At 44.9% G+C, this 22448-nt stretch overlaps 1 protein-coding gene across 1 annotated transcript; it reads left to right on the top strand.

Moving 5' to 3' along the window:
- Window positions 1-829: 829 nt before the first annotated feature.
- mnat1 (MNAT1 component of CDK activating kinase) lies at window positions 830-22433 on the top strand. The gene is made up of 8 exons (XM_079573735.1): window positions 830-1029; window positions 5037-5189; window positions 5531-5604; window positions 6065-6168; window positions 6236-6376; window positions 7077-7208; window positions 11886-12007; window positions 22206-22433. Exons 1-8 carry the CDS (start codon window positions 941-943, stop codon window positions 22318-22320), a joined length of 930 nt encoding a protein of 309 aa, XP_079429861.1. The 5' UTR covers window positions 830-940; the 3' UTR covers window positions 22321-22433.
- Window positions 22434-22448: the final 15 nt, after the last annotated feature.

Consider the following 22448-nt stretch of genomic DNA (forward strand, 5'->3'; position numbering starts at 1 on the left):
GGGTCTATCTGCGGGACACAGTGTGCGATTGGCCGCTCAGGGCCCGTGTGGGAGGAGCGAGCGCCGTGCGCACAGCTCCGCGCTGTTCAGCTCCAGGCTTCCATTCACTGAGTTTACCCGCAGTTCACCTGTGAGAGGTGAGGGCTGGGAACTGAAGGGAATGGGATATCCTTGAAGCATACGTTTTAGTCAAGGCAGTGGCGTGATCTTATAGCCTTGAATTGTATAGCATAAGCCTATTGCCTAAGGAATAAAGTAGACCTCTCACATCCGTCAATTTATAGGCTAAGTCATTCCATTTCCATTTTCCCTACTAATTTATCCATTTAGCCTAATCAACATGCGGCATAAATTGAAATTTTAATCTAATAGAAATATGTCAGGGACCATGAAGATTCTGCTTTAGGACAGGGACTCCCAAACCTTTCAGACCGGGCCACTTTAAAATGATCACAATCACTCACTGTAAAAACAAATGAATAGGATGTAGCTACATTTCACATCTGGTTTATTAGCAGCCTGTGTAAGTTATAGTTTACTGTATTGTTTGAACTCTTGCATGAATCTATAGACCTGTTCTTTTTATTTAATTAGCCGATTATTATATATTTTTGTATGACTAGCCTCCATCTTGGCTACAGGCCTGGCCATATTCTGTGTAGTCCATTGATAGAAACCCATTCTGATTCTTGGTCTTTTTCTGTTTGCGTAAGTGATTTGAAAGTAATATATTGTGTGGCGCGCGCTCAGTCGCTCTCACTCCGAGTCTTACATAGGAACTCTTGCATCAATTAGTGTTTCTACCCGGACCGCATTGTGTGACACGCTCATCCGGAAGTAGAGGCGAACGGGCAGCAACAACATCTCTGACATCCATCATAATTTACTACTGCATGACCACAAATATTCATTCTGAAGTTTGTGTGTTGGCACCGGAGACATGGACGACCAGGGATGTCCAAGGTGCAAAACAACGAAGTACAGAAACCCGTCTCTGAAGCTGATGGTGAACGTCTGTGGACACACACTGTGAGTCACCACCGTCTCTCTGTCTCCATGTTACTGGCTCTGTGACTGCTACCCGTGCTTCTACATTACCATCAACCCTTTCGAATTAAATAAACGATGGATCCAAGCAAGATCTTTGTTAATATACAGATTATTTTCCTTTTTAGCATGAACTTGCGTTAGGAGTAGCTAAAGGACCGTTTTGTTTTATGACTCACAGAACTACCCAGTCAATATAAGTGAAGTAAAATCCTTACAACTGTCTCCAATTGTTTATCATCAGCTCTGATTGAAGACACAGGGAGACTTGAGTTGTTCATCTGCCTGCAGTCTTTAGCAGCTGTAAGATGGGCTGCAGCTGCATACTGGACGCTGTCAACATTTGCCCTTATGGAGTCCATAGAGGACACGGTCTGTGTGCGCCCTGTGCCCCTCCACTGTCCTGTGTGAAGCGCTGGTGCTTTGTCATCAGGTCATAGCGCTCGTATCTCACACCTCTGTCTGGATACAGCCCACACTGAGAAAACGATTCTGCACCCATCATGCGTTTTGGAGGGATGTCCTGGCCGGTCACCTTGGCTTTGCACTGTCACAGAATTTACTTTTTATGCAATTCTTTCAGACAATTTCAACGTGAGGTCAATCTTAATGACCATCAGTCACCACTTAGCTATTCCAAAACTAGACCCGGAGCCACTTATTGTCTGGTGCATCTCTGCCTGTCTTATAGGCTCCAAACCTAAACTAGGCTTCCACTTTGAGGATGTTGTGTTTTATTGTCATTTTAATTAGTAAATAATATTGCAGAACATCCGCGCTTTATAGGAGTGATCGCCATGTCGTCACGTCCGAGGCTTTGGTGGGCAACACAAATGTATGAAACAGATAATAATAGTTCTATGGCAGGTCAAAGCAATGTTCACAAACGGAGCATTGCTTCTGTAAAAAGATCTGCGCTGTATATAAACAGCCCTTCATGCCTGGAAAAATGTTCCCACCATTCAATAAAACATCTCGAATACTGTGTGAACACAGTTAAGTATTTGGTATGATGAGATGCTGACACATGGGTCACGGGTGCAATCGCTGAGCCTATGCATGCTCTCCATGCCCAACCTTACCTTATTCTGTTTCTCAGTAAAGATGGTGAAGAAAATGGCAGTATCGTTAATTTAGAGATGGACTGGTTTGTCACGTTCAGTCACCCGTTGTGAACACTGCATTGCACGAGTGTGGAGAAACACAAGGGTAGAAAGTAGAAGGAAAGTGCTGCATGACTCAGTGCTGCAGCGGTGACTGCTCTTTCATTGCTTTGATTCCTCGGCCCCTTTGGACCTTTCTGTGTGGAGTTTGTGCATTAACTGCTTAACCTTCACCTATCACAACAAACATGTACAATACAACAAGAACATGTACAATGGGGTCCCCTCTGGGACAACAAGGGGATGTTCGCTCATGGTCCTAATCTGGCGTGGCTGTTTACATGCATGGTCTCTTGTGTTTGTAAACGTGCACTGTATGGACTAATAAACAAATAAACAACTAAATTACAAAATAATGTAAATCTGTTTGTGCAGAAGACACTTGTTAACGGCACATGTGAGAAAAGAGTGAAGGTCCAGAGCAAACGTGTTCATTCCCATATGTTTTTGTCATAAAAATGACTCCTTAATCGAATTATCCAATCCAATCCACTTTATTTGTATAGCACATTTAAACAAAACGTTTCCAAAGTGCTGCACATAAGATCATAAACACTATAAATAATAATAAGCTAAAGTCATTGGATTTCGGTTTGTCATTTTATGAAATTGTTTTTTTACTTCAAATTTGATGAACAAAATGTATGGTTTTATTAAACTAGGGTTGGAATTAACAAGAATATATGAGAATTGATTGGAATGAACAGGGAATTAATTAACACAACTGAAGGATAAGAATCTGATTTGATCGATAATTCATGTCTGACTCCAGGGTTTGAAGAAGACAGTGTTTTGCGTAGGTTTGTTGCCGATACGAAGAAGAGCTTTTGGAAATGGAAAAGACTTATTCCATGTTTGAATCCATCTTGCATATTAACCAAGTGTTTGCAGGATTACAATATTGTTTTAGGAGTCTATAGTTTAGGCCCTTCTGTAATGCAGCTCTGTGTCAGGCACAGAGAAACCTGAAAATTCCAAAAGTTCCCATTGAAAGTTTCTGGAACATTGCTGGAAATGTATCAGGGATTTTCTGCTTCTTTGCATAAAATGCATGTATTTGGCGAGATCATTTACCTTATGTATAAACTTTAGAAACTATCTTATAATAATAATTTCCTCCTTTCCTGTTCCATCTCATTTTCCATGGAAGCAACTGGCCACTGAAATGAGCATCAGACCATCTTTTTTTGGTCGGAAACAAAAACATACCAATAGTTCAAGCTTTGAAGAATGTTGTGGGTGTGCAGTGTGAGCAATTGTTTCATCCACAAACGAGTTATTATATATATATAGTACAGTTGGGCAGCGTTGCATTGACATGGCGGTGTTTGTGTGTAAATGCTGCATGTTGTGCTAAACTGAGCAGGATTGTAGTGCAAACAGGTGAGTACAGATCTGTGGATGGGACACTTCTATTTGGTAAAGCAGCCCTCCTCCACACTCTATGGGAGCTGCTGACAGCTGCAGATGGGACAGATACAGTGGGACAGGTGAGAGAGGCGCACCCTGAGCCTGGGACAGTACTGAGGCCTGTTTGTCATGTGGAGAGTCCACGCTTCACAAGAAAGACCACCAGTCTCCTCCCCGCCTTTTAGGGGATCTGTACTTTGCTCTGTAGTGCACAGGATTTCCCCTATGAGACTTGTGTTGTGTGGTCCATTTATGGGGCAAGGGGCAAGCTACACCCCGCGCCTTGTCCTGTCCTGATGAATGGGCTCATTGTGGGCCTGTGGAAACAAGCTGGATCCCCCTGTCTACCTCCATATGGCTGATCTGTGCTCCTGCCTGAGGCCAATGTGAACATCTGCCTCCTGCAGCTCCTCATGCTGCACCAACTGGACACTGCTGGCACAGTTGTTGCCATGTTTATTATAATCAACCATTTTCAACAGGCTAGGCTTGGAGCAATGTTTTGAATTGTTTCATTGACCCTTATCTGAGACGTTTTGCATAAATAACTAGAGTGCATAGGTCTGCACTTTTCCCTTTTACAAACAGAGAATTCTGCTTATGAAGTGAAATAGCCTGTTGGACGACTTCTTTGAAAGGCCTGATTAAAGTGGTGTATATTTAATAACACAACACTGGCCTTCAAAGCAGAGGTCTTCTTCTCTGTAGATAGTAGCGACTCAGGAACAGGAAGGAACTCGTGTGGAAATAAAGCGGTCCCTGTGCAAACGTTTCTTCAGGCCAGGCCCATCAGGGAGCTTCAGGAGCACCATGATGGGTAAACACACCTGTATACAGCACAGGTGATTGATGACTGTGCTTCGGGCCTTTGACATACCAACTCTTCTTAAATCTTTGTCGCCAGAAAAGATGCGATTTAGCCATAAGCTGAACTAGCTGCTTGAGTGCCTGCTAACGCCATTATAATAAATATGGTGCACATTCTTCTCTTATAAGTCATCTTTCTGGCAAACAAATTATTTTACTGGTTCTTTCATGTCACCAACTCAAGTCAGCGTCAGTTGTAAAAATGCTGCTACGTGCATTTCCTTCTTTCAACTGGTCAGTGACAATTCAAGTTGATCCTAATGCTTGGGTCTGTTGGTTTGCGTTTTTCTGGGCTAGAATTATAAATCTTACAACAAGGACATAGACACTGCTGATGTGGTGTCAGACTAATTTCCTTCTGTCTGAGAGCGGCAGCAGCATAATCGACATTCCAATCATAACCCCAACCCTCTGCGAGCACTCAGCCCATTAGCACCCACTGCGTCCTCTCCTCCTCCAGGCTCCTCTCCTTAAACTCTCCACTGAAATGAGGTTTAGCTGCTAGAGGTGCAAGCCTATCACCTGAAACCATTGTCTTTGTCTGTGCAGATGCGAGAACTGTGTGGAGATGCTGTTTGTGCGCGGCTCGGGGAACTGCGTGCAGTGCGACACGCCCCTGAGGAAGAGCAACTTCCGCGTGCAGCTCTTCGAGGACCCGGCCGTAGACAAAGAAGTGGAGATCCGTAAAAAAGTTCTCAAGATGTACGTGTGCGGGCTGTGGGTGGGGCCGGGCGTATGCGTGATCCCACGCACCCTCCCTCTTCTTAAGCCACCTTTGTCTTTCTCATTACTGTGTTTGTTTTGTAGACAATGAGTCTCCCCGGGGGGGCTCAAATGGGTAGGCTCTTTCCCTGCCAGGTTTTTACTCCTCTGCCCCTCCCCGCCTGGCTCTCATCTGCCCTTTAATAGCTTCTTAATTGACATCTAATGTGTGTCTGTTGGGCAGCAGGCAGACATGCTGTTATAAAATGGTTGATTTAATGGGGATTATTAATGTCTGTGTACATTTTTCTCCTTATGGTTTTATACTTCTGTCCTCACAGATACAATAAGAGAGATTTTGACTTCCCCAGCCTACGAGTATATAACGATTATCTGGAGCAAGTCGAGGATATAGGTATGTCCCAAAGGTTTCCCCTGCACACAACAGTTTTTTACTTACTGACAAACCTTATTGAGCCACAAGGATAAAACAATATTACATAATAATGAAATTCATAATTCAAGATAGAACAGAAAAAATATAATACAGTGCAAATGAACAGTGGAGAATGAAAAGAATGACCTGGTTATCTATCACAGAGTAATAAATGGTAAATGGGCTCAACTTGTACAGCGCTTTTCTACTAGGAACCAGTGACCCATTCACACTCTCATTCATTGTTAGCATTTACTGTGGCAGCTTTTCATTTCCACATTAAAATCCTCACATCGTGACCACACTCTTCAGAAAGAATATGTTAGTTTTGGAGCTGAAGCTCTTTTGGACACAATCTGTCTGTGGTTTGAGCTGACCTGGTTTGAATCCTTTACAAGGCAATGTTTAAGATAACCCTTCTTTATTCTGTCATTGTCAGTGTTCAACTTAACAAATAATATTGATGTGGAGAACACCAAGTTGAGGATGGAACAGTACCAGAAGGAGAACCGAGATGTCATCCAGAGGAACAAGGCCAAGCTGGTCAGTACAGTTGTAAATGTTGTAAAGTGTTGTGTCAGGTCTAATCTGTATGTGTGTGACTGCACAGACTCGAGAGCAGGAGGAGCTGGAGGAGCTGCTACTCCTGGAACAACAGGGGAATGAGCAGCGCAGACTGGATGTTCTGCAGGAGGAGCAAAGGCAGCTGCAGGCCAAGAGGAAGAACAAGCAGGCCCTGCTGGATGAGCTGGTGAGTCGCACTCTGCTCCACACTGAGCTACAGGCGACAGGTGTCAGGAGAGTGACTGTAGTGCTCCGTCCGCCCGTGTTCATTAAGAGCTTATTACAGCTCATTGTGCTGCTCCTCCATTGTCCTCTCTCTGATTTCAGAGGCTGTTGGCTCCATTGTGTTGAGCTGTGGTGTTTGGCTATAATTGCTCCTGGGGAGTGGGCTGCTGACAGGCTTCACAGACAGAGGCTAAGCCCGGTGTTTGTTTGTTTAAGGCAAAGGGCTGTTGACTGTCGCCCCTCAGGGGGTCTCCCGTGAGCTCTGTCATCTGTACTTCCCTGTGGTTCCAAAACACATCCACTGTGGCTTTTTTATTGATACTCAACTCTTCAAATACCTCACAATATGATTTTAGGATGAACAGAAAAGGTGACAACAGTGACATGTAGCCCTGTAGCATTTAAAGACACTGTCACGGTACAAGGAAGTTGTTCAAATCTAGACAACGTTTACAGCATGTAAACTCTGTCCTGGATTTGTTGTCAGTCTTTGGTCCTCGGAGCTGGCAGCGCTCCACACAGTCGACCTCGAGTTCACTGCATGTGAAGACACTGTTGCTCAGGTTTTTTTTTAATAAGGTTCACATTTATGTCCGGTGCCTTAAATGACTCGTTCAAATGTACCAACGTGGAAAGTGAGTCTCTTAAACCTTTGATTGCAGGAGCAGTCTCAGCTTCCTGCCACCATCTTACTGGCGAAGCACAAGGCCCGCTCTGCCCAGCTGGAGACTGAGATCGAACAGCAGAAACAGAGCGTCAAACCTACCAGCCTCTTCTCAACAGGGATCCAACAGGTGAGGTCCTGCCACACGGCTCTGCATGTTCAAATCAACTAACTGCTGCTGCCACAGAGCTGTGCTTTCAATCAATCAATAAAAACAGACAATCTTATATGGTAAACATTAGGAACTGTTGTGGTTTGGCCTTAAGGCTATTGCCGTATTGGCCTGATTCCACTTTTGTGAATCAGACCAAACTGAAGACTGAGGTCTTATTTCACAAAACCAGTTTGAACCAATTTTAAAATGAAATCGTTGGGCCGGAGCCAAGTTTGTTTGGAAGAGTCATCATTAATGCAGCCACGTTAAGGTCATGCACCATAACAATGTGATGCAGTTTAAAGTGTGAATCATCACAACAGCGCAACAATCTGTATTTCATACTAAAAAGGTTGATCAGGTGAGAATACCAGAAGGAAAACAATCATATTCCTTTGTGAGATCAATAAAGGTTTATCTTATCTTATCTTATCTTATATCAATCTATAAAATACAAAAAGCTTAGGAAAATGGTATTTGTTCTGTAATGCTTACATGTGACTGTAATACAGAGACTATATAGACATCAAGTTCTGAGTTTAAAAGCTGAAGCTACTGCTCTATAGCTTGTTTGTCTGGAGGCAGATGTCGCAGATGGAAAGTAGTGAAGTCTTGTGGTGGGTGCTGCTCTGTGGCGCTGATGCAAAGGAACACTTTGATAGTGTGGCTTTTGGCCCACTCTGCTTCTTTCCTCTGTCTTTGCACTGAGCTCGTGCTGGGAAAGCTGTGCCGCTGTCGGGGAACTGCGGCTCTGGACGTTCCTCAGTGCAGACTCCAGAGCTGAGTTACTTGTGTTTGACTTGGGGAGGTTCCTGAACAGAGCAGCACATTCCGGGGGATTGTTGGGATGAATTCACTGAGCTGTGGTCTATTGGTCATTAAGTTTTCGAGTTTTTCTACCCGTGAATGTAGACTTTGCAGTTTGAAAAGCTATTACCAGTCGTTTTTTACATTTGCAGTGTTTGTGGTAAATCTGTCCTCAAGATTAAAGCTAATCATTTAATCGTTGCAATACTTTGTTCTGCTTTAAACCAAAGCCACTCAAATCTTCTCCAAATCTGAGTCACAATACTAGTCATTAGGGCTGTGCAATATATCGTTATTGCCATATTACGTGAGGCAACATTGATGTGATATTTTTGGCATTCCTAGGCCTCATTTTTTATGCTGCAGGCTTTATCTCACCAAGTCGGAACTGTAAGAGACAAACTGTTTTTTGTTTAGTTGTACCCCATAAACCCAGTGCATGACTGAGGATACGAACAACACATTTGGAACCGTAAATGATCGAGACTTACCGTGTTTTGTTTTGAAATCTACTTTTGCCAAGCTTTGAAATGAGCCTAACATGGAAGCTGAGTTGAAAAGTCCTACAAATCCATGTCAAAGGCAGGTCAAACTGAATACACCTGGATTTTCTTTGCACGTTTTGTCAAAAATAAACATTTCTACTAAAGTTACAACCTTTATTTTCACTGTCACTATGGCTAGGACCACTAAAACGTTTTTTATAATGTATAATGTTTTATACAACTCCAAGAAAAAACAGGCAAGAGAAATGGATCAAAAATACCCTAAGAGCCACAAAAGAAGTCTTGTTTTGACACAATGTGGACGACACTGTCATAATGATTTTGTAAAATGTTGCAACGTAATATAGTAATTGCTTTGTTCAAGACTGTTATCGGATAAGGCTGTTCTTTTCTTCTGAGACTGATTCAGGGACACGTCAACAGTTCCTTTATTGGCCGGGCAGTGTCTTTCATCATGACACACTCACTATATTGCAACGACATACCGAGTCTTTAGATTGTTGTATGTTTGTGTGGAGCCGTTTGGAAAGTGTGTATGTTCTCTGGGCAAATGTGGAAGGACTTTAACCATGACAGTGATGAATGCACACGGGCTGATGCTTGACCTCTGTGGATCTGCCCTGTGGTGAGTCCGCCCCCAGCCCCCCCCTCGGGCAGCTGCTTCACCCGGGGCCAAGGTAAGCCCTGCACAGTGCCACCACATATCTGCAGCCTGTTTTCAGTGTCACAGTTTCTCAATACCTCCGTCTTTAAATACAGCCTGACCTCATGGGGCCGTGCGGTGTCCGGTTGTTTACCGCGATGTGAGAGGTTCCATGGATGTGCAGGGATGGCTATCCATAAGGCTAATAAGGGTGCGTGAGGTGCCTCGAGGAGGTTTACTAATCCTAAAGGAAAGTGGTCTTTTTCCAGGTGTGATGTGAAGTGGGATGGGCCTGGTCTTGCCCCAGGAATGGTCTAAAATCACTCACTAATCCCTCACTTTGTAGATGCTGTGTTGCGTGAAGCCAGACACACATGAGTGCAAGCATAGACAGTGCTACGGCTGCACACATCCAGACATTTTATTCTTTTGAAGAATAAAGTGTTTTTTCCCTCCTTCAAAAGACATCCGTGGAAATGAAAGGGCCTGTGAACTGAGGCAGGTTATATACACTGTTCAAACAGGCTATGCAGCAGATGCCAGGCACCGGGACTTTACTTTATGTTCACTATTTAGATCAAACACAGCTTTTGGATGGGCTTTGTGTGAGTCGCTCCTGATGCCTTTGTCCTCAGTGCGATCACGGGTAAGAGTTTTAACAAGTAGCATGTCTGAGGGACAGTTCTTGTTTCTGAACGACAGAGCAGCTGACATACCTGACGAGGCTACAGTGATCTAATGTGGGCACTCGCACACATAAACAAAGTCCAGCTCGCACAGGCCACATGGGGGTGGAAAGTTTGATCTAAACATAGAAATGGAGCCTAATGAAGCTGGGTTCTCCCTGTCTTTACTGCATGCTACGCTCTGACTGTGGTATTTGACCGCCACTGAAAACACATGAGAAGAGGATGTTTGCTCAGGCCTATTTGGTTCAGGTGAGTTGCCCTCCGCTGTGTGACCTTAGCTCACTCAAGCACCAATCAGGCTCAGCTAGGCACTATTTTGCTGTTCGCCACAGACTGGTCTAACCTGTTCTGCCTATGTGTCTTCATACCCCCAGTCCACAATGTTCTTTCATCAAGAGAATGTGACAATAAAGCGTTCTTTGTACTGAATGGAGAAATGAGTGAATAATCAGTGCGTGTGCTGAACGCCTGTGGAAGGTAGTAAAGTGGGAGCTCAAGGAGTGGGTCATTTAAGGGGTGGATTGTGAGGTCTGATTGGCACTAGCACATGTGGGCATTCACACCTCTGCCCCTGGCCCGTCTGGCCAGTGACGCCCAGCCCAGAGGAAGGCGGACTTTTCAGCTTTAGAGGCTTTGTGCAGGGCAGCTGCCTCTGGTCCAGGGGATATATTTAAACCTGTGAGGCAGGGGGTGGGCACTCGCGTTTACACTTGCTACTTGCTGCTCTCCGCCTGTATGCAGTCCAAAGCCCTTTATCCTCACAGAAGCACAGGCAGCACCAGAACAGAGGGCACTGCCCTCTAAAGCCCATAGCTAGAACTTGTTCAGGTTTGTCAGTGGTGAAAGGTGCTGATGGTGGCTTCCTAAAGACCTTGGCGTGTTCTGCTGAGTTGCCCTGTTGGAGGACAATACAGCACTGATGCTTGTGCTTGTTTTGCCCAGTTCAGTGATCCACCCTTGAAGATGTGAGCAGTTCATTAAATTTCATCTGTGGACATTAGAATATATAATGCACACATCTCCAGAAGCCTGTGTGGAACCAGTAAAGCTTTGTCATTTTTGAGACTACTCTGTAACCCCTGTAATAATATTGTATTTACCTTCTACTATAACCAATGATAATAATGATTTTCCGAGTCTTTCTTGCCTTCTTCGTATCATCTAAAGACCTCTGGTCTCAGGGGCTTCATTCATGTGTCACAGGGGCATGGTCAGACTGTTAAATAGCAGTGCAGATGAAAGCAGTGATGATGCTGTCTGTGCTGGGGCTCCATGATGAGGGAAGCAGATGTTTGTATTGGCTGAGCAGTAGCTGCGCTTCGTGTCTCTCACAGAGGAGTTAAACTGTCAGCAGTGGGACACTACTTTAAAATGTGTGGCCAGTCTGTGATACTAGTGATGACTCATGCAGTGTTTCTACCTTTTTCCTTATTAAGTCAAGGAAAATGTGTAAAGCGTACACGTACTACAGATGTTTGTGGTTTGGTTCTATTACTTTCCACTCTAGTTGTTAAAATATCTAAACTGGGCAAATCAAATAACCATGACAACTATTTAGATTGTACACATTACTAAACCATATTTTAAATGTTTAGCTGCTTAACATGATCATATTATATTTTTATTATTTTTATTTTTTTAAAGACTAGAGCAAAACCAGTATTTGTTGTCAGTTAATGTAGCTGGGACAACCATGAAGGTTTTTCATGCTCTACACTTTAGTTGTGCAATAGTTGTGTAACGGTTGTAAGTTGAAGCTGGTGATCTTACATTCAGGTCATGTGCAGGTGTTGCTCAGAGAGACCACTGACAACATGCTCTGTCATTGTTCTTTGTCTTCACACTCCGACAAAACCGGTCCGTCCATGTGTGGTGGCGGGTCATAATAAAATGTACTTGATGATAATTATATATATAATATAATTTTCCTTCTCTGTGGGTCTCTGCCGTAGCATTCGGACTGGGTTGGGTTCTGACTGTTGTGTTTTTCTGTTGTCCCTTTGTTTAGAACCAGACGGTGTCTCTCGTGCCGATCCCAAGGATTGAAGAAGTCTTATACCAGTACAGGCCCCTGAAGATGGACACGTATGGACCGCCTGCCCCCGACCTGGGGCAGCTGGGCAGACTGGGGTACGCACATGCAACAGCACCTCACACACAAACACACGGTTTTAATTTACTAATGATTTACTTCACTAAGCTGCACTATCAGCCATTATTTTAATCTTAGTTGACCAAAATTAGATTAGATAATCCATATCAAGATGATTTACAGTGATTGTGAAATTCATCAGCTTCAAACGCGTGAAGCTAAAGAGGCGTGGTTTGCATATGTGCCAAAGCTCAATCACTGAACCATGTGTCAGTCTTGTATGTTTTTGTGCACAGAAACTTAAAGAGGTAGGTATTTGTTTGTAATATCTGGGACAACCCATTACGCATCAGAACTATATTCTAAAGGCCCTTTTTTAGAATCAGTTTTCATTACTACTAGTTTTCAATACCAATAGTACTTAAAGCTTTTTATCGATACTGCACTGTACCGTAGTTTTTAACGGTCGTAGCCACATACAGTATATAGCGCCAGTCAACTTCATTCCTGTTCTTTCCTGATGCAAACTAGAAAACTGCTGTAAATGTGTTTGAGTCCGTCAGTGAGGGGGCTGAGCTTACTACTCCACACCACTGGCTCAGTTTTGATCTTTGTGTAGGAGAAGCACAGTGAGCCCTTCATTTTGGCAGACCTTATCGACTTTACCTGCACTGATGGTGACCTGACTTTGGCTGAGGGCGGTGTGCTTCAGTCAGCATGCTTAGGAGGAGCTTTTTTACCTTGATGTACTTTTTTATCCGGCTTGAAAGGAATCGATTATTCATCCACAATAGTATTTTTACCATTTACATGTAAAATTCCCCAGTTTACAGGATGGCGTTTTGGCAAAGCATTGTGTGAGATTTCTCGAACACTTGCTGTCCCTTATTTACATGATGTATTCTGTGAAGTGCTGAGGCCCGGCTTCTTCTACCGGTATGATCAATATGCAGATGAAACACATTTCGGTATTTTTGCTGCGCTCTGTGCTCTGAGAGGGGGGCCCGTTTAGGGACGTGGTGTTACTGAGGGGCCACAGTGTCAGCAGTTCGGTGTCCAGCAAGACCTCGCTCTGCCATAGAGATAAATGAGCAACAGCAGTCCCTCCGGTGCATGCCACCGCGATGCTTCAGGTTATGCATTGACAAACCACAAATCCCAGGATGCACCGCTCCGTTAAGTAAAGCGAGAACCGTACTGCTGACTCTTCCGTGTAGTCCGCAGTTTGTGTGATTCAGCGAAGTTTGAGGTTGTGTGCGTGCAAGCTCAGTGGGATCCCGTGCCCCTGACGGTGTCCCCTAAACCTGGAATGCATTTATGTCCCCCCCCCCTCTCACCCACACACGGCTCGGTTATTGCGGCCCTGTAGCCTGTGATGTGGTCAGTGCGCGGAGGGTGAGGCAGAGAGAGTGCAGGCAGAGCTGTGGAGTCAGCCCTGAGACCTCTGAAGACATTATGCGGAGAAGTGTGAGTGGATGTGAGTGCACGAGCTGACGGAGACCAGAGTATTTCAGATCAGCTTGTTTGTCTTCGTTACGACGCCGGCGACAGCTGCACCACTGCTCATTCTCCTGGGCATGAGCTTCAGGTGAGACTGAAGAGTGGAGCTTCCTGACTGCTAATGGCTACTGTCACTTGGCAGTCCACACAAGCTCACCTATATAGTTCCATATTTATTTCTGGCTTCTGCTGTAGCACGTGGCCCGTAGTGTCTTTGATCTCCACTGACCTTGGCCTGGTCCAGAAAAAGGGACACTCCTAGGCTCACACTGTTGTGTCAGCGAGACCCAAAAAAAAGCAAACCAAGACCTTCTATTAAAGACAGCTGCAGAGGGCCCCCAAAAGAGTCTGTTTAGATTTCAGTATTTCTTGCTTCCTCCACATTAGGGTCTGCCCAAGAGGAGGGATCTTCTTGGAGAGATCTGTGGCTGAAGCCCTGAACAAGAACTCAAAATATGAACAACTCACAACTTATGGAGATTTGAGTTCCTGCTGCACTGTAACAAACCTCCAGTAAACACAGTCCTTATTTGTGTTCACAAAGTCAGCCATATGTTTGACACAGCAGCTGCACATTCTGCAGAACTCCTAACACGATGCAAAGAGAATCTTGTCACACACAGAAACAGTTTGCTTTCTACTCTTATAACTGGAACCATCGAGTGCGTAGGTGATGAAAGACTGGCCGGGAACCCGGACAAGAACAAATCACGTAGATGGGGGGGGTGTTGGGGCGCATTGGAGAAAGAGAAATGGGCTGCAGACCATTCAAAAATCCAACTCCAACCTCAAGTGCTGACAATGAAACCTTGCCAGAGCAGTTGTTTGTGTTGGCACTGGTTGCCCTGAAATTAGGCCATCTCTCTGACAGAGGCTGTGCTCCGTGCTTTGCCAAATGCCAGTGTCTATAATATTTTCAAGTTTGTGTTTTTGCTCCCTCCCCCACTCTGCGCTGTTTTCTATAATTTGTGGAAAGTTTTTTTTTTCTGTTAGGAGCGCCAGTCAAGCACTCTTCTTTCGGGGCGCAGCTGTGTGTGTGCTGTTTAGTCTGGAGCTCTTCTCTGGGGATGGACCTCTCTGCACAGGAAGTACTTGTACAGAAACAAGGCACCAGTCGGGGTACGCTAGTTATTTGCTTTCACCTTTTCTTTATAACTCATTCAGCGGAGCCTGTTTCAGGAACTATCGGTTCTTTGGCGGGGGGTCACCCTGAACCCTGATACTTGACCTTACACATGTGTTTGGACTATGGCTCTTCACTACATTTAATCAACTTCATTTAAAAAGTGGCATAGGTAAGGGACCGACAAAGCCAAACACTCACACACACTCCGTCTTGGAGTGTGTGGTTACGTTGAGCAATTTTCTAGAGCGCACAAGGCAGAGACGAAAAGAGATCTGCAGCAGCAAAGTGATGGCGCCTTGCAGAGACTGTTGTAGGGCCTCACTCGTCTAACTGACAAGAACAATGAAGCTTCGAAGCTGGAGTTATAAGCTGGAGATAGCCTGACCTCACAGGAACTCCACCTACTGCCTCGCTCTTTTGATCAGGGAAGTGATAATCTATCGAAGCCCTTACCTTTGCAAGTACAGAAACAAAAATGGCCAGCCGCATAGCTTGTGATGCAGTGTGAGTTTTACTGTGGGTCAGGACTGGAGGCTGGACACACTCCACAGATTTACAGATTTTGCATTTATTCAAAAGAGTTCATGTCAATCTCATCGTGTGCCTGTTGTCTGACTATTTCCCTTGCAAATGGGTCTGTGTCTACAAAGTGTCTTCGTTGGCAGCCCACAGTCCCAGTGTAGCTCTGATTCTCCTGCTGTAGGTGTGCACTCCTTAAACTGGATCAGACTGAGTAGAGCAGAGCCATTGTCTGGTCCTCCCTCCCCCTGCCCCCACCCAGGCCATTATCCTTCAGTCTCTGTAAACACGCCATTAACAGACAGAGCTATGGAGGCAAGATCACTATTGTTTTCCCTCCCATAGATCTGTGCAAATATTGATCTTCTCTTGAAGTATGACTCAGAATACTCAGCGTTGCCATTGACTGGAGCCTTTTACATGTGGGAGCTGCAGAACAGTGGGCATGAAGCCACAGATGTCCATTTGACTTGTTTGTTTTCTGCTTTGATAATTGTTTTCCCTGTGACTATAGCACACCAGGCCGCTGGCACTGACAGCAGGTGAGCAGCAGCTCTGGGGATGTCCCTGTAATACTTGAATCCAGATGTATTTGCGTGGAGCTGTTGGACTGTACAGTGCTCCTCAGAGGTGAGCGCCACACAGAAACTGCCTGTGCTCTTCGACCCTGGGGCAGCGGCCTCTCCGGTACCAGGGGATTAGCAGGCTCATTTTCCCCTCTTAGTAGCTGCAGAAAGCAAACAAACTCCTGTCATGTAGCTGTGTGGACCTGCTCCTCATGGGCTGCAGGCTGCCCCACTACACTGGGTGAATTATGAGCCTCTTGCTCAAAATAATATACATTATCTTTGAACTGAGCCTTGTGTATCCCCTCGAGCTGTTTTAACGGTGATCATTTGTAGAAAATAGTTACACCAGCATGATTTAAAGGTAGAGTAAAAGCGGTACATGTGGACGTCTTCACTAGAGTTTAAAAAGTCCCAATGATATTCTGTGCTAGTAACTTCAGCTCTGCTCTCAAATATCGCAGGAACTCAGCTCACACTACAGTGTATGCATGTCTTGGTTATCTTTATATATCAAACACAGTTCTATGTCTCTCAGTGTCCAGCCTCTGATCTTTTGGAGTTGGTTTCTTCGGCCTTGTCCCAGCTCGGTGACTAATTGAAATCCTCTGGAGGATCTGCAGTAACTGATACCTGTGAAGCCCCCGCCTCCTCCCCCCGTCTATTCTTCATCACTGCGCCGCTTTATTCCCAGAGAGAGCGTGTCATACCTGTGAGCTGCTGTTCTATAGGCGTGCCCGGTGGCAGCAGACATTTACTGAGCAGCATCTGCCGCGCTTTTGTTTGACGGCCCATTTGGTTAGCGCTGACACCTACTCCACTCTCTCTGCCCCACATCTGTGCTGTTCACTGCTCCTCTCGGCAGGAGTGGGCTCATCAAATGGCAACTCAGGTGGCTGCAGTCTGTTGTTTTGCATTGGAGAGGTGTGGAGTCAGTCAGTCAGCCTCTGCTGCCCCCATAAGGTGAAACATATGCATTGCAGGACCTAGAAACAAGTGTTCACTGGTTAGGTAGAGGTTTGTGAGGGCTTCCAGCTCACAAGATGATAATAGACTGATGATGAATGAAGGAGGTGGATGAAGGGTGCACCACATTAAACCCGGCTGCACAAACACTTTCTGACAGCAGTTCGTATTTTGGTTTCTTCTTAACCGTTAAAGCTGCTAAAGTTATTTAAAATGAGCACCGTGAATTGAATCTTTTATTCCAAAACGTAAATCACAAATCTAATTGAAATAGAGAAATCTCACTTAGTTTTCCCCCCCAAAAATCCTTCAGCCCTATCTGCACACTCAAACCTCTGACCGTAGCGCTCTTCTGACGGCTGAACAATGGTCATTGAACATGTTTGCTCTTTCCCCCTGCAGCCGCTCTGTGAGAGGCTCAGGTCAGGCCCGCCGTGCTGTGATGTTGCTGCTATAATAGACAGTGTTGTGGTCTCAGAGGAAGCCATTTGGAGGAGCAGTGTGACCTTTGGCCTGTGCTGATGAGACCGTTCTGTTGACAGATATAGTATACCTGTGAGAGCCGGGCCTGTCCTGACTGTGGATCACTGCCCTTCTCTGGGAACTCATTCTGTCCGATGCAAGATCCTGAGAGATGGAACATTTTAAGTCAAATTACAGCCCAAGTCTGATCATTTGGGGAATGTCTAGTTTTGCAGGTGTGTTTTTAATCCAACAATGTTTTGTGACAATTTAACTGCTGTTATAATGAGGCAAAAAGCAACTTTGAGTGTTCAGTAATACGGCTTCAATCAACGATACATGGGTCATTTTGAAGAGCTACATTTAGTTTTGATGTCTGTTGTAATAATCTGTAATAGTCTGTTAATATATCTCCTGTATTATTGTATTGTAGGTTCACTGCCACAAAAACCAATAGAGCAATGTTTACATGTTGGGCAGAGTGTCCCGGGGCAGGCTGAGGGAGTGGGGGTGTCCTGAGTGTAACTGGACCCCGTAGTGGAATGTGGGGTGTTGTTGAGGAGTGAGAGGGTTTGGGGCAGTGCGGGTAGGACGGGTGATTAGGAGGTGGACAGCTGAGTCCTGACCCCTTTATAATGACAAATCGTCTGACAGGTGTGCGGCTCTGCACCCCTCAGCCCCCGTCATTCCCGGGCCAGGACAGAAAGCCCTTTGCCGGAGCATGGGGCTAACGGAAGACTTCCGCACATTCTCTTTAGGATACAGCAGCGTGGGCTTTGAGTTATGGAGCAAATGTGCTCTGCCCCCTTCAGCGTTGGTATAAGCTCTGGAAGCAGCCTGACCAGGATTCACAGTTGTTTTACATTTGACCGACAAGCTGAATTCAACTCAAAAAAGTTTGCGTCTAATACTGTGAGGCAGCCTGCCTTTTTGTTCTCATACAACACTCACTTCAAGCCAGATTTCCCGTCTTTTTTCCTGATCCATTTGCAGCATGTCCGGACATGTAGCACTGGTTTTCCCCACGTCAACTCTGGCCACATTGATGTGAATGTAAAGAGGAGAAAGTGGCTTTTCTCATTGCGAAAGTAGCAGTGAGGGCCAACCAGGAAGAAGGTTTTGACAGTAATTACCACAAACACAGGCAGGAGGTATTCAGATTCTATACAGTGAGTGTAAGAATTCCTTTTCTTATTTTTCATTTGTTCTAAATGTTCATAGTCTGGTTCAGGGAGGCACATGAAAATGGGGAAAGCTGCCAACAGCTGTAATACAGCTGTCAATGACCACCACAAAACTTTGTCCACTCATTTTGTTATTTAACTGCTATTACAAAAGTGTGATTTCATTTGAAAGGAAAAGCTATGAATACATTCAGGAATGTGTGCTAAAGAAAGTACATCCTGTGCATCATGAAATGTCATTCATTAGTTTAATTTGAGATATTTACATTGAATTTGATGAACTGAATATGAAAATGATAGTTCAAACAAGTTTGACAGAGCCAAAATGATGTGCCTGAGTGAAAACTATATCCTGGAGTCACATTTAAGGCGGCCTGAATTCGAGCACTAGGACCCCAATCACATAGAGGGGCTTTAACTGTGGCTGTGTGAGGGATCCTTAAGTAGAGACCAGGATCTCTTTACTGACTGATGTTAGGCCTAGGCCACTGTTTTGACACAGCCTTGTGGAGTTGGAGAGGACTACACTCTTCTTCTGCTGCTTAACCGCTTCATGGAGAAGCTGTCAGTGTCTGACTGGACCTGGCTATTTGCTTCATGAATATTTCATGTTAGCATTTATGTTGTACATTTATTATTCATCTCTAGCTTATTCGTAATAACTGCTACAAGCAATATGAGGCCGGAACATTATGTCCAAATATCAGTATTGGAGATCCCACAGTGGACTTGAGTGTTTATTGTTGAACAGTCCCTGTGTTTCAGCGACAGTACACAAACTGCTCATGTCTGCCGGCTTCAGCTCTACCTCAGAGCGTCCCACTGCGAGACGAGAAACACAACGCTAACAAAAGCTATTCTTCTGGGTTCACTCTTTTGGAAAGCCCCTGTCATATTCCCTGGTGACGAAGACTGTCACACTGTCATTCATGTCTTCATGACCCACACCCCCCTCAGCCACATAATGGGCCAGTCCGGAGTGACCCATATTTACCCAATAATACGAGCTTTGAAAAGGCCTGGATCATGTGTCGGCTAATGCTCCGGTGGGGCCAGGGGAGTGAAAGATGTTACCGGCGCGAGCGGCTTGAGTTTCAGGCCTCTGTGAACAAAGGAGGGAGGAGGAGAGGAGGGGCGGGCTGACGGTTCCTTGGTTAAACAGGGTTAGCTGTGTGTTACTTGATGTGTGTATAACTATTGTACATTTTATCACACAATTACACAGGTTCATCAAAGTGGACTAAAATTAGGAGCATCTACTGAAATTTAGTATTAATAGTAGCGTGATAGTGTCCCTTTTTCCAATAAAGTTCACAGCTCTTGACTGTGCGCTCGAAGGCAGGTTACGTTGCTTTTTAAATATGCTCTTACAAAATAAAGAGAAGCTGGGTTGCTATTACCATATGTATGTATGGTATCAAATCATGTTTTTTAAATGATAACCAAAATAATAATATACACATAAACAACAGTAAAATGTGTTTTTGTGAATTAATCGGTTATCACATGTTTACTTCATCTCTGGGGTCATAGAGAGGTTATGTTTATGGAATGTATGACCCTTACTTAAAATACAGCTATACTTGTATTTAATACATGACTGCTTTAAAGGTAGTTGTTGAAACCAAGAACTTGATAGCCTTTTTACCTTTTAATAGTTATGAATCTGTGTGAGTAATTGTGGAGTGAATAACGTATCCAGCATCCCTCCCTGTGGTTCTGTGGGGGCATATTCTAACTGCCATACTTCATTATCTCTCATACACAAATGCTAGTTAAGCTACTGGGCAGCCCAGAAGATGTCTGCTTCTTCCCCTAATTCAGCGCAACAACAATATAAGCTTTCTTTTGCCTTTTTTTTGTTGCTCTTACTGTAACTGTACCGCTATCAAGTACAGTCAGGTGTCCCGGTGACTTCGGGCTGATGGGTACCCAACGCGGCCCGTGCGTTCATGTCTGCTCCGCCCGATATGGGCTTACAGGAAGACAAAGCAGCAGAAGTAATGGAGCAGAACTGTGCTAACCTCGGAGTTGGGGGTGAGCAGAGGCCAGACAGAGAAGTGGCTCTGCGGTGATGATACCCAAAGGTGATTTCAGCTCACACACACCCCTGCTCCCCTCCCGCCTCCCGCCCCGCTCCTCTGGGGCAGGCAGGTATAAGGTTACACAGGCCTCTCAGCTTTCTTGGAAGGAATGACCACATGAGTAGCTTGGGGATTAGATTAGCAGGAAGAGCAGACTTAGCCAGGCTGTAAATAGCCCACTTTTTTCACCATTAAAAAGGCACAGTACAATATAATCAATAGGCAGCACTCATCTGCTGCAGGAAGCCATCCGAGGAGGCCTGTGAAGTGCTCTGAAGGACGGGGCCCATGCAGCGCACCCTAATGAAGTTATTATTAATCACTGGCTAATGCTTAAACTGCTGTTTCTGTATTGGCGCAGAGTGAGCTTTCAGTCTCAAACCTTCCTCACAACATTCACTACTATTCATTTACATTTACCAATCTGTCACAGGTTTTTCACTTTCTTTTGCTGTCTCATAGCCGGAGCAGTGATCAGAATTTTTGCGGTGCACCTCCCAAGCCTCCCACAGGGGTTAGGTTACACCGGAGCAGCCGGACCCTTCAGGACCCTTCACTCTTTCCCTTTGAAGTTTCAGGACTTGGCTCGTGAGAGGTTAGAGCCTTCTGTCAGTGAGGGAAGTGTGCGTGCGGATTTAGTGACACATAAAATTAGGTGTTTCATTTTGCTTTACTTCTTTTTCTACCTGTGTTGGGAGTTTTTTCTTTCTGTGGAAGCAAACTGTCAACAAACGCTCAAAAATGTGGTTTCCGAGGGTCTGTTTTGTTTTATTATTCAGAACAGTAAGCAACATGCAAGGGGGGAGAGACATACAACAGATTGTCAAAGCCTGGAGTTGATCTTGTAACCCCAAGGCCTCGATAGACTACTGCTGCGGTTACTTCCTTTTCTTCACTTTTTGGGCGGTGAAAGATTTCTCATTGTGGAATAAAAATGTGTTCTGTCCGTATATTGTCAAAGCAAACGTTTGTGGAAAAAATACATTGTGCATCTAATTATTGATGAACTTTAATCCTCCCACCAGCAGTGGGTCATATGCAGCGATGCAGCCTGTAGCGCCCCAACTCTTTCACTTCTCGAACTCATTGACGCAAAAGCAATTCCAAACAAAAATATTCTATCTTGAAAACTCTGTGCATTACAGAATGCCACGTGACTGAAAATCATGGATAGTAAAAATCCTTCGCCGTGAACCAGGCCTGACATGTTTGTGATGTGGTGAGCCTCTTCAGAGGAGGGCAACACGTCCCAACTTCGGAGACACGAATTAGCAGCTCCAGTGTTTTCCTGTCTGTGACTTCAGAGTAAAAATAAACACTTTTGGCTTTGCTCTGAGAATCTGAAAAAGAGGCTTTGGCAGCACACATCTGTAAGCACTTAAAACTAAAGGACAGGGAGAACGCTTAAATGGAGCCGTGTCGGAGGGGCTTTCAGGCACAAGGTGTTCTCGTATTGCTCTGCGGTCCGTCTGTCTCAGCTGATCTGCTCGCGAGGCCGCTGCAGAGCCAGAGAAAACAGCGCTGGTGTGGATTTAGCGAAGAATAAACTCTGGCTCGGATTACGCTCAAGGAAGTGCAGTGGGATGCACGGCTCTGGCCTGCACTGGTTACCTGTTAGAGGGACCATGTTATTTATGCCAAATTTACTTTATTGTTGAGCTGTTGTACCTTTTTCATCCATCCTACCTCAAGTGTTCTGTCATACATGCCACAATCATGTAGAAACTCCTATTGGGAAAACAGTGTACGATACAAATACTGTCAGGCAAATACTCCGGACAAATTTGGATCATTTCCATAAAACATGAAATGCCAATGCTGTGTTGCAGGTATCTGAACCACGTGCGAGCAGCTCTACCCCAGGACACTGCAGGGGGATACACCACGGCAATGGCGTGTCACCGGGCCATGCAGGACGCCTTCAGTGGGCTCTTCTCACTATAGAACACTGAGGTGGACTCACGGGTCAAAACTTGAGCACAACTGGGACTAGAATCTGCAAAGGTGATCTGTACAGTGAAGCGACTCAGTTTTTTGAGTTTTGTGTATAAAGTTTTTTTTTTTTATCAAAT

This window comes from Gobius niger (genome assembly GCF_951799975.1).
Source record: "Gobius niger genome assembly, chromosome: 16".
NCBI lineage: Eukaryota > Metazoa > Chordata > Actinopteri > Gobiiformes > Gobiidae > Gobius > Gobius niger.

Excerpts from the sequence above, each read along its gene's own strand:
- mnat1 (XM_079573735.1), top strand. The coding sequence starts at position 941 with ATGGACGACCAGGGATGTCCAAGGTGCAAAACAACGAAGTACAGAAAC. Across the intron at positions 5,190-5,530 it reads CGTAAAAAAGTTCTCAAGAT|ATACAATAAGAGAGATTTTG; the intron begins GTACGTGTGCGG and ends CTGTCCTCACAG. Across the intron at positions 6,169-6,235 it reads AGAGGAACAAGGCCAAGCTG|ACTCGAGAGCAGGAGGAGCT; the intron begins GTCAGTACAGTT and ends GTGACTGCACAG.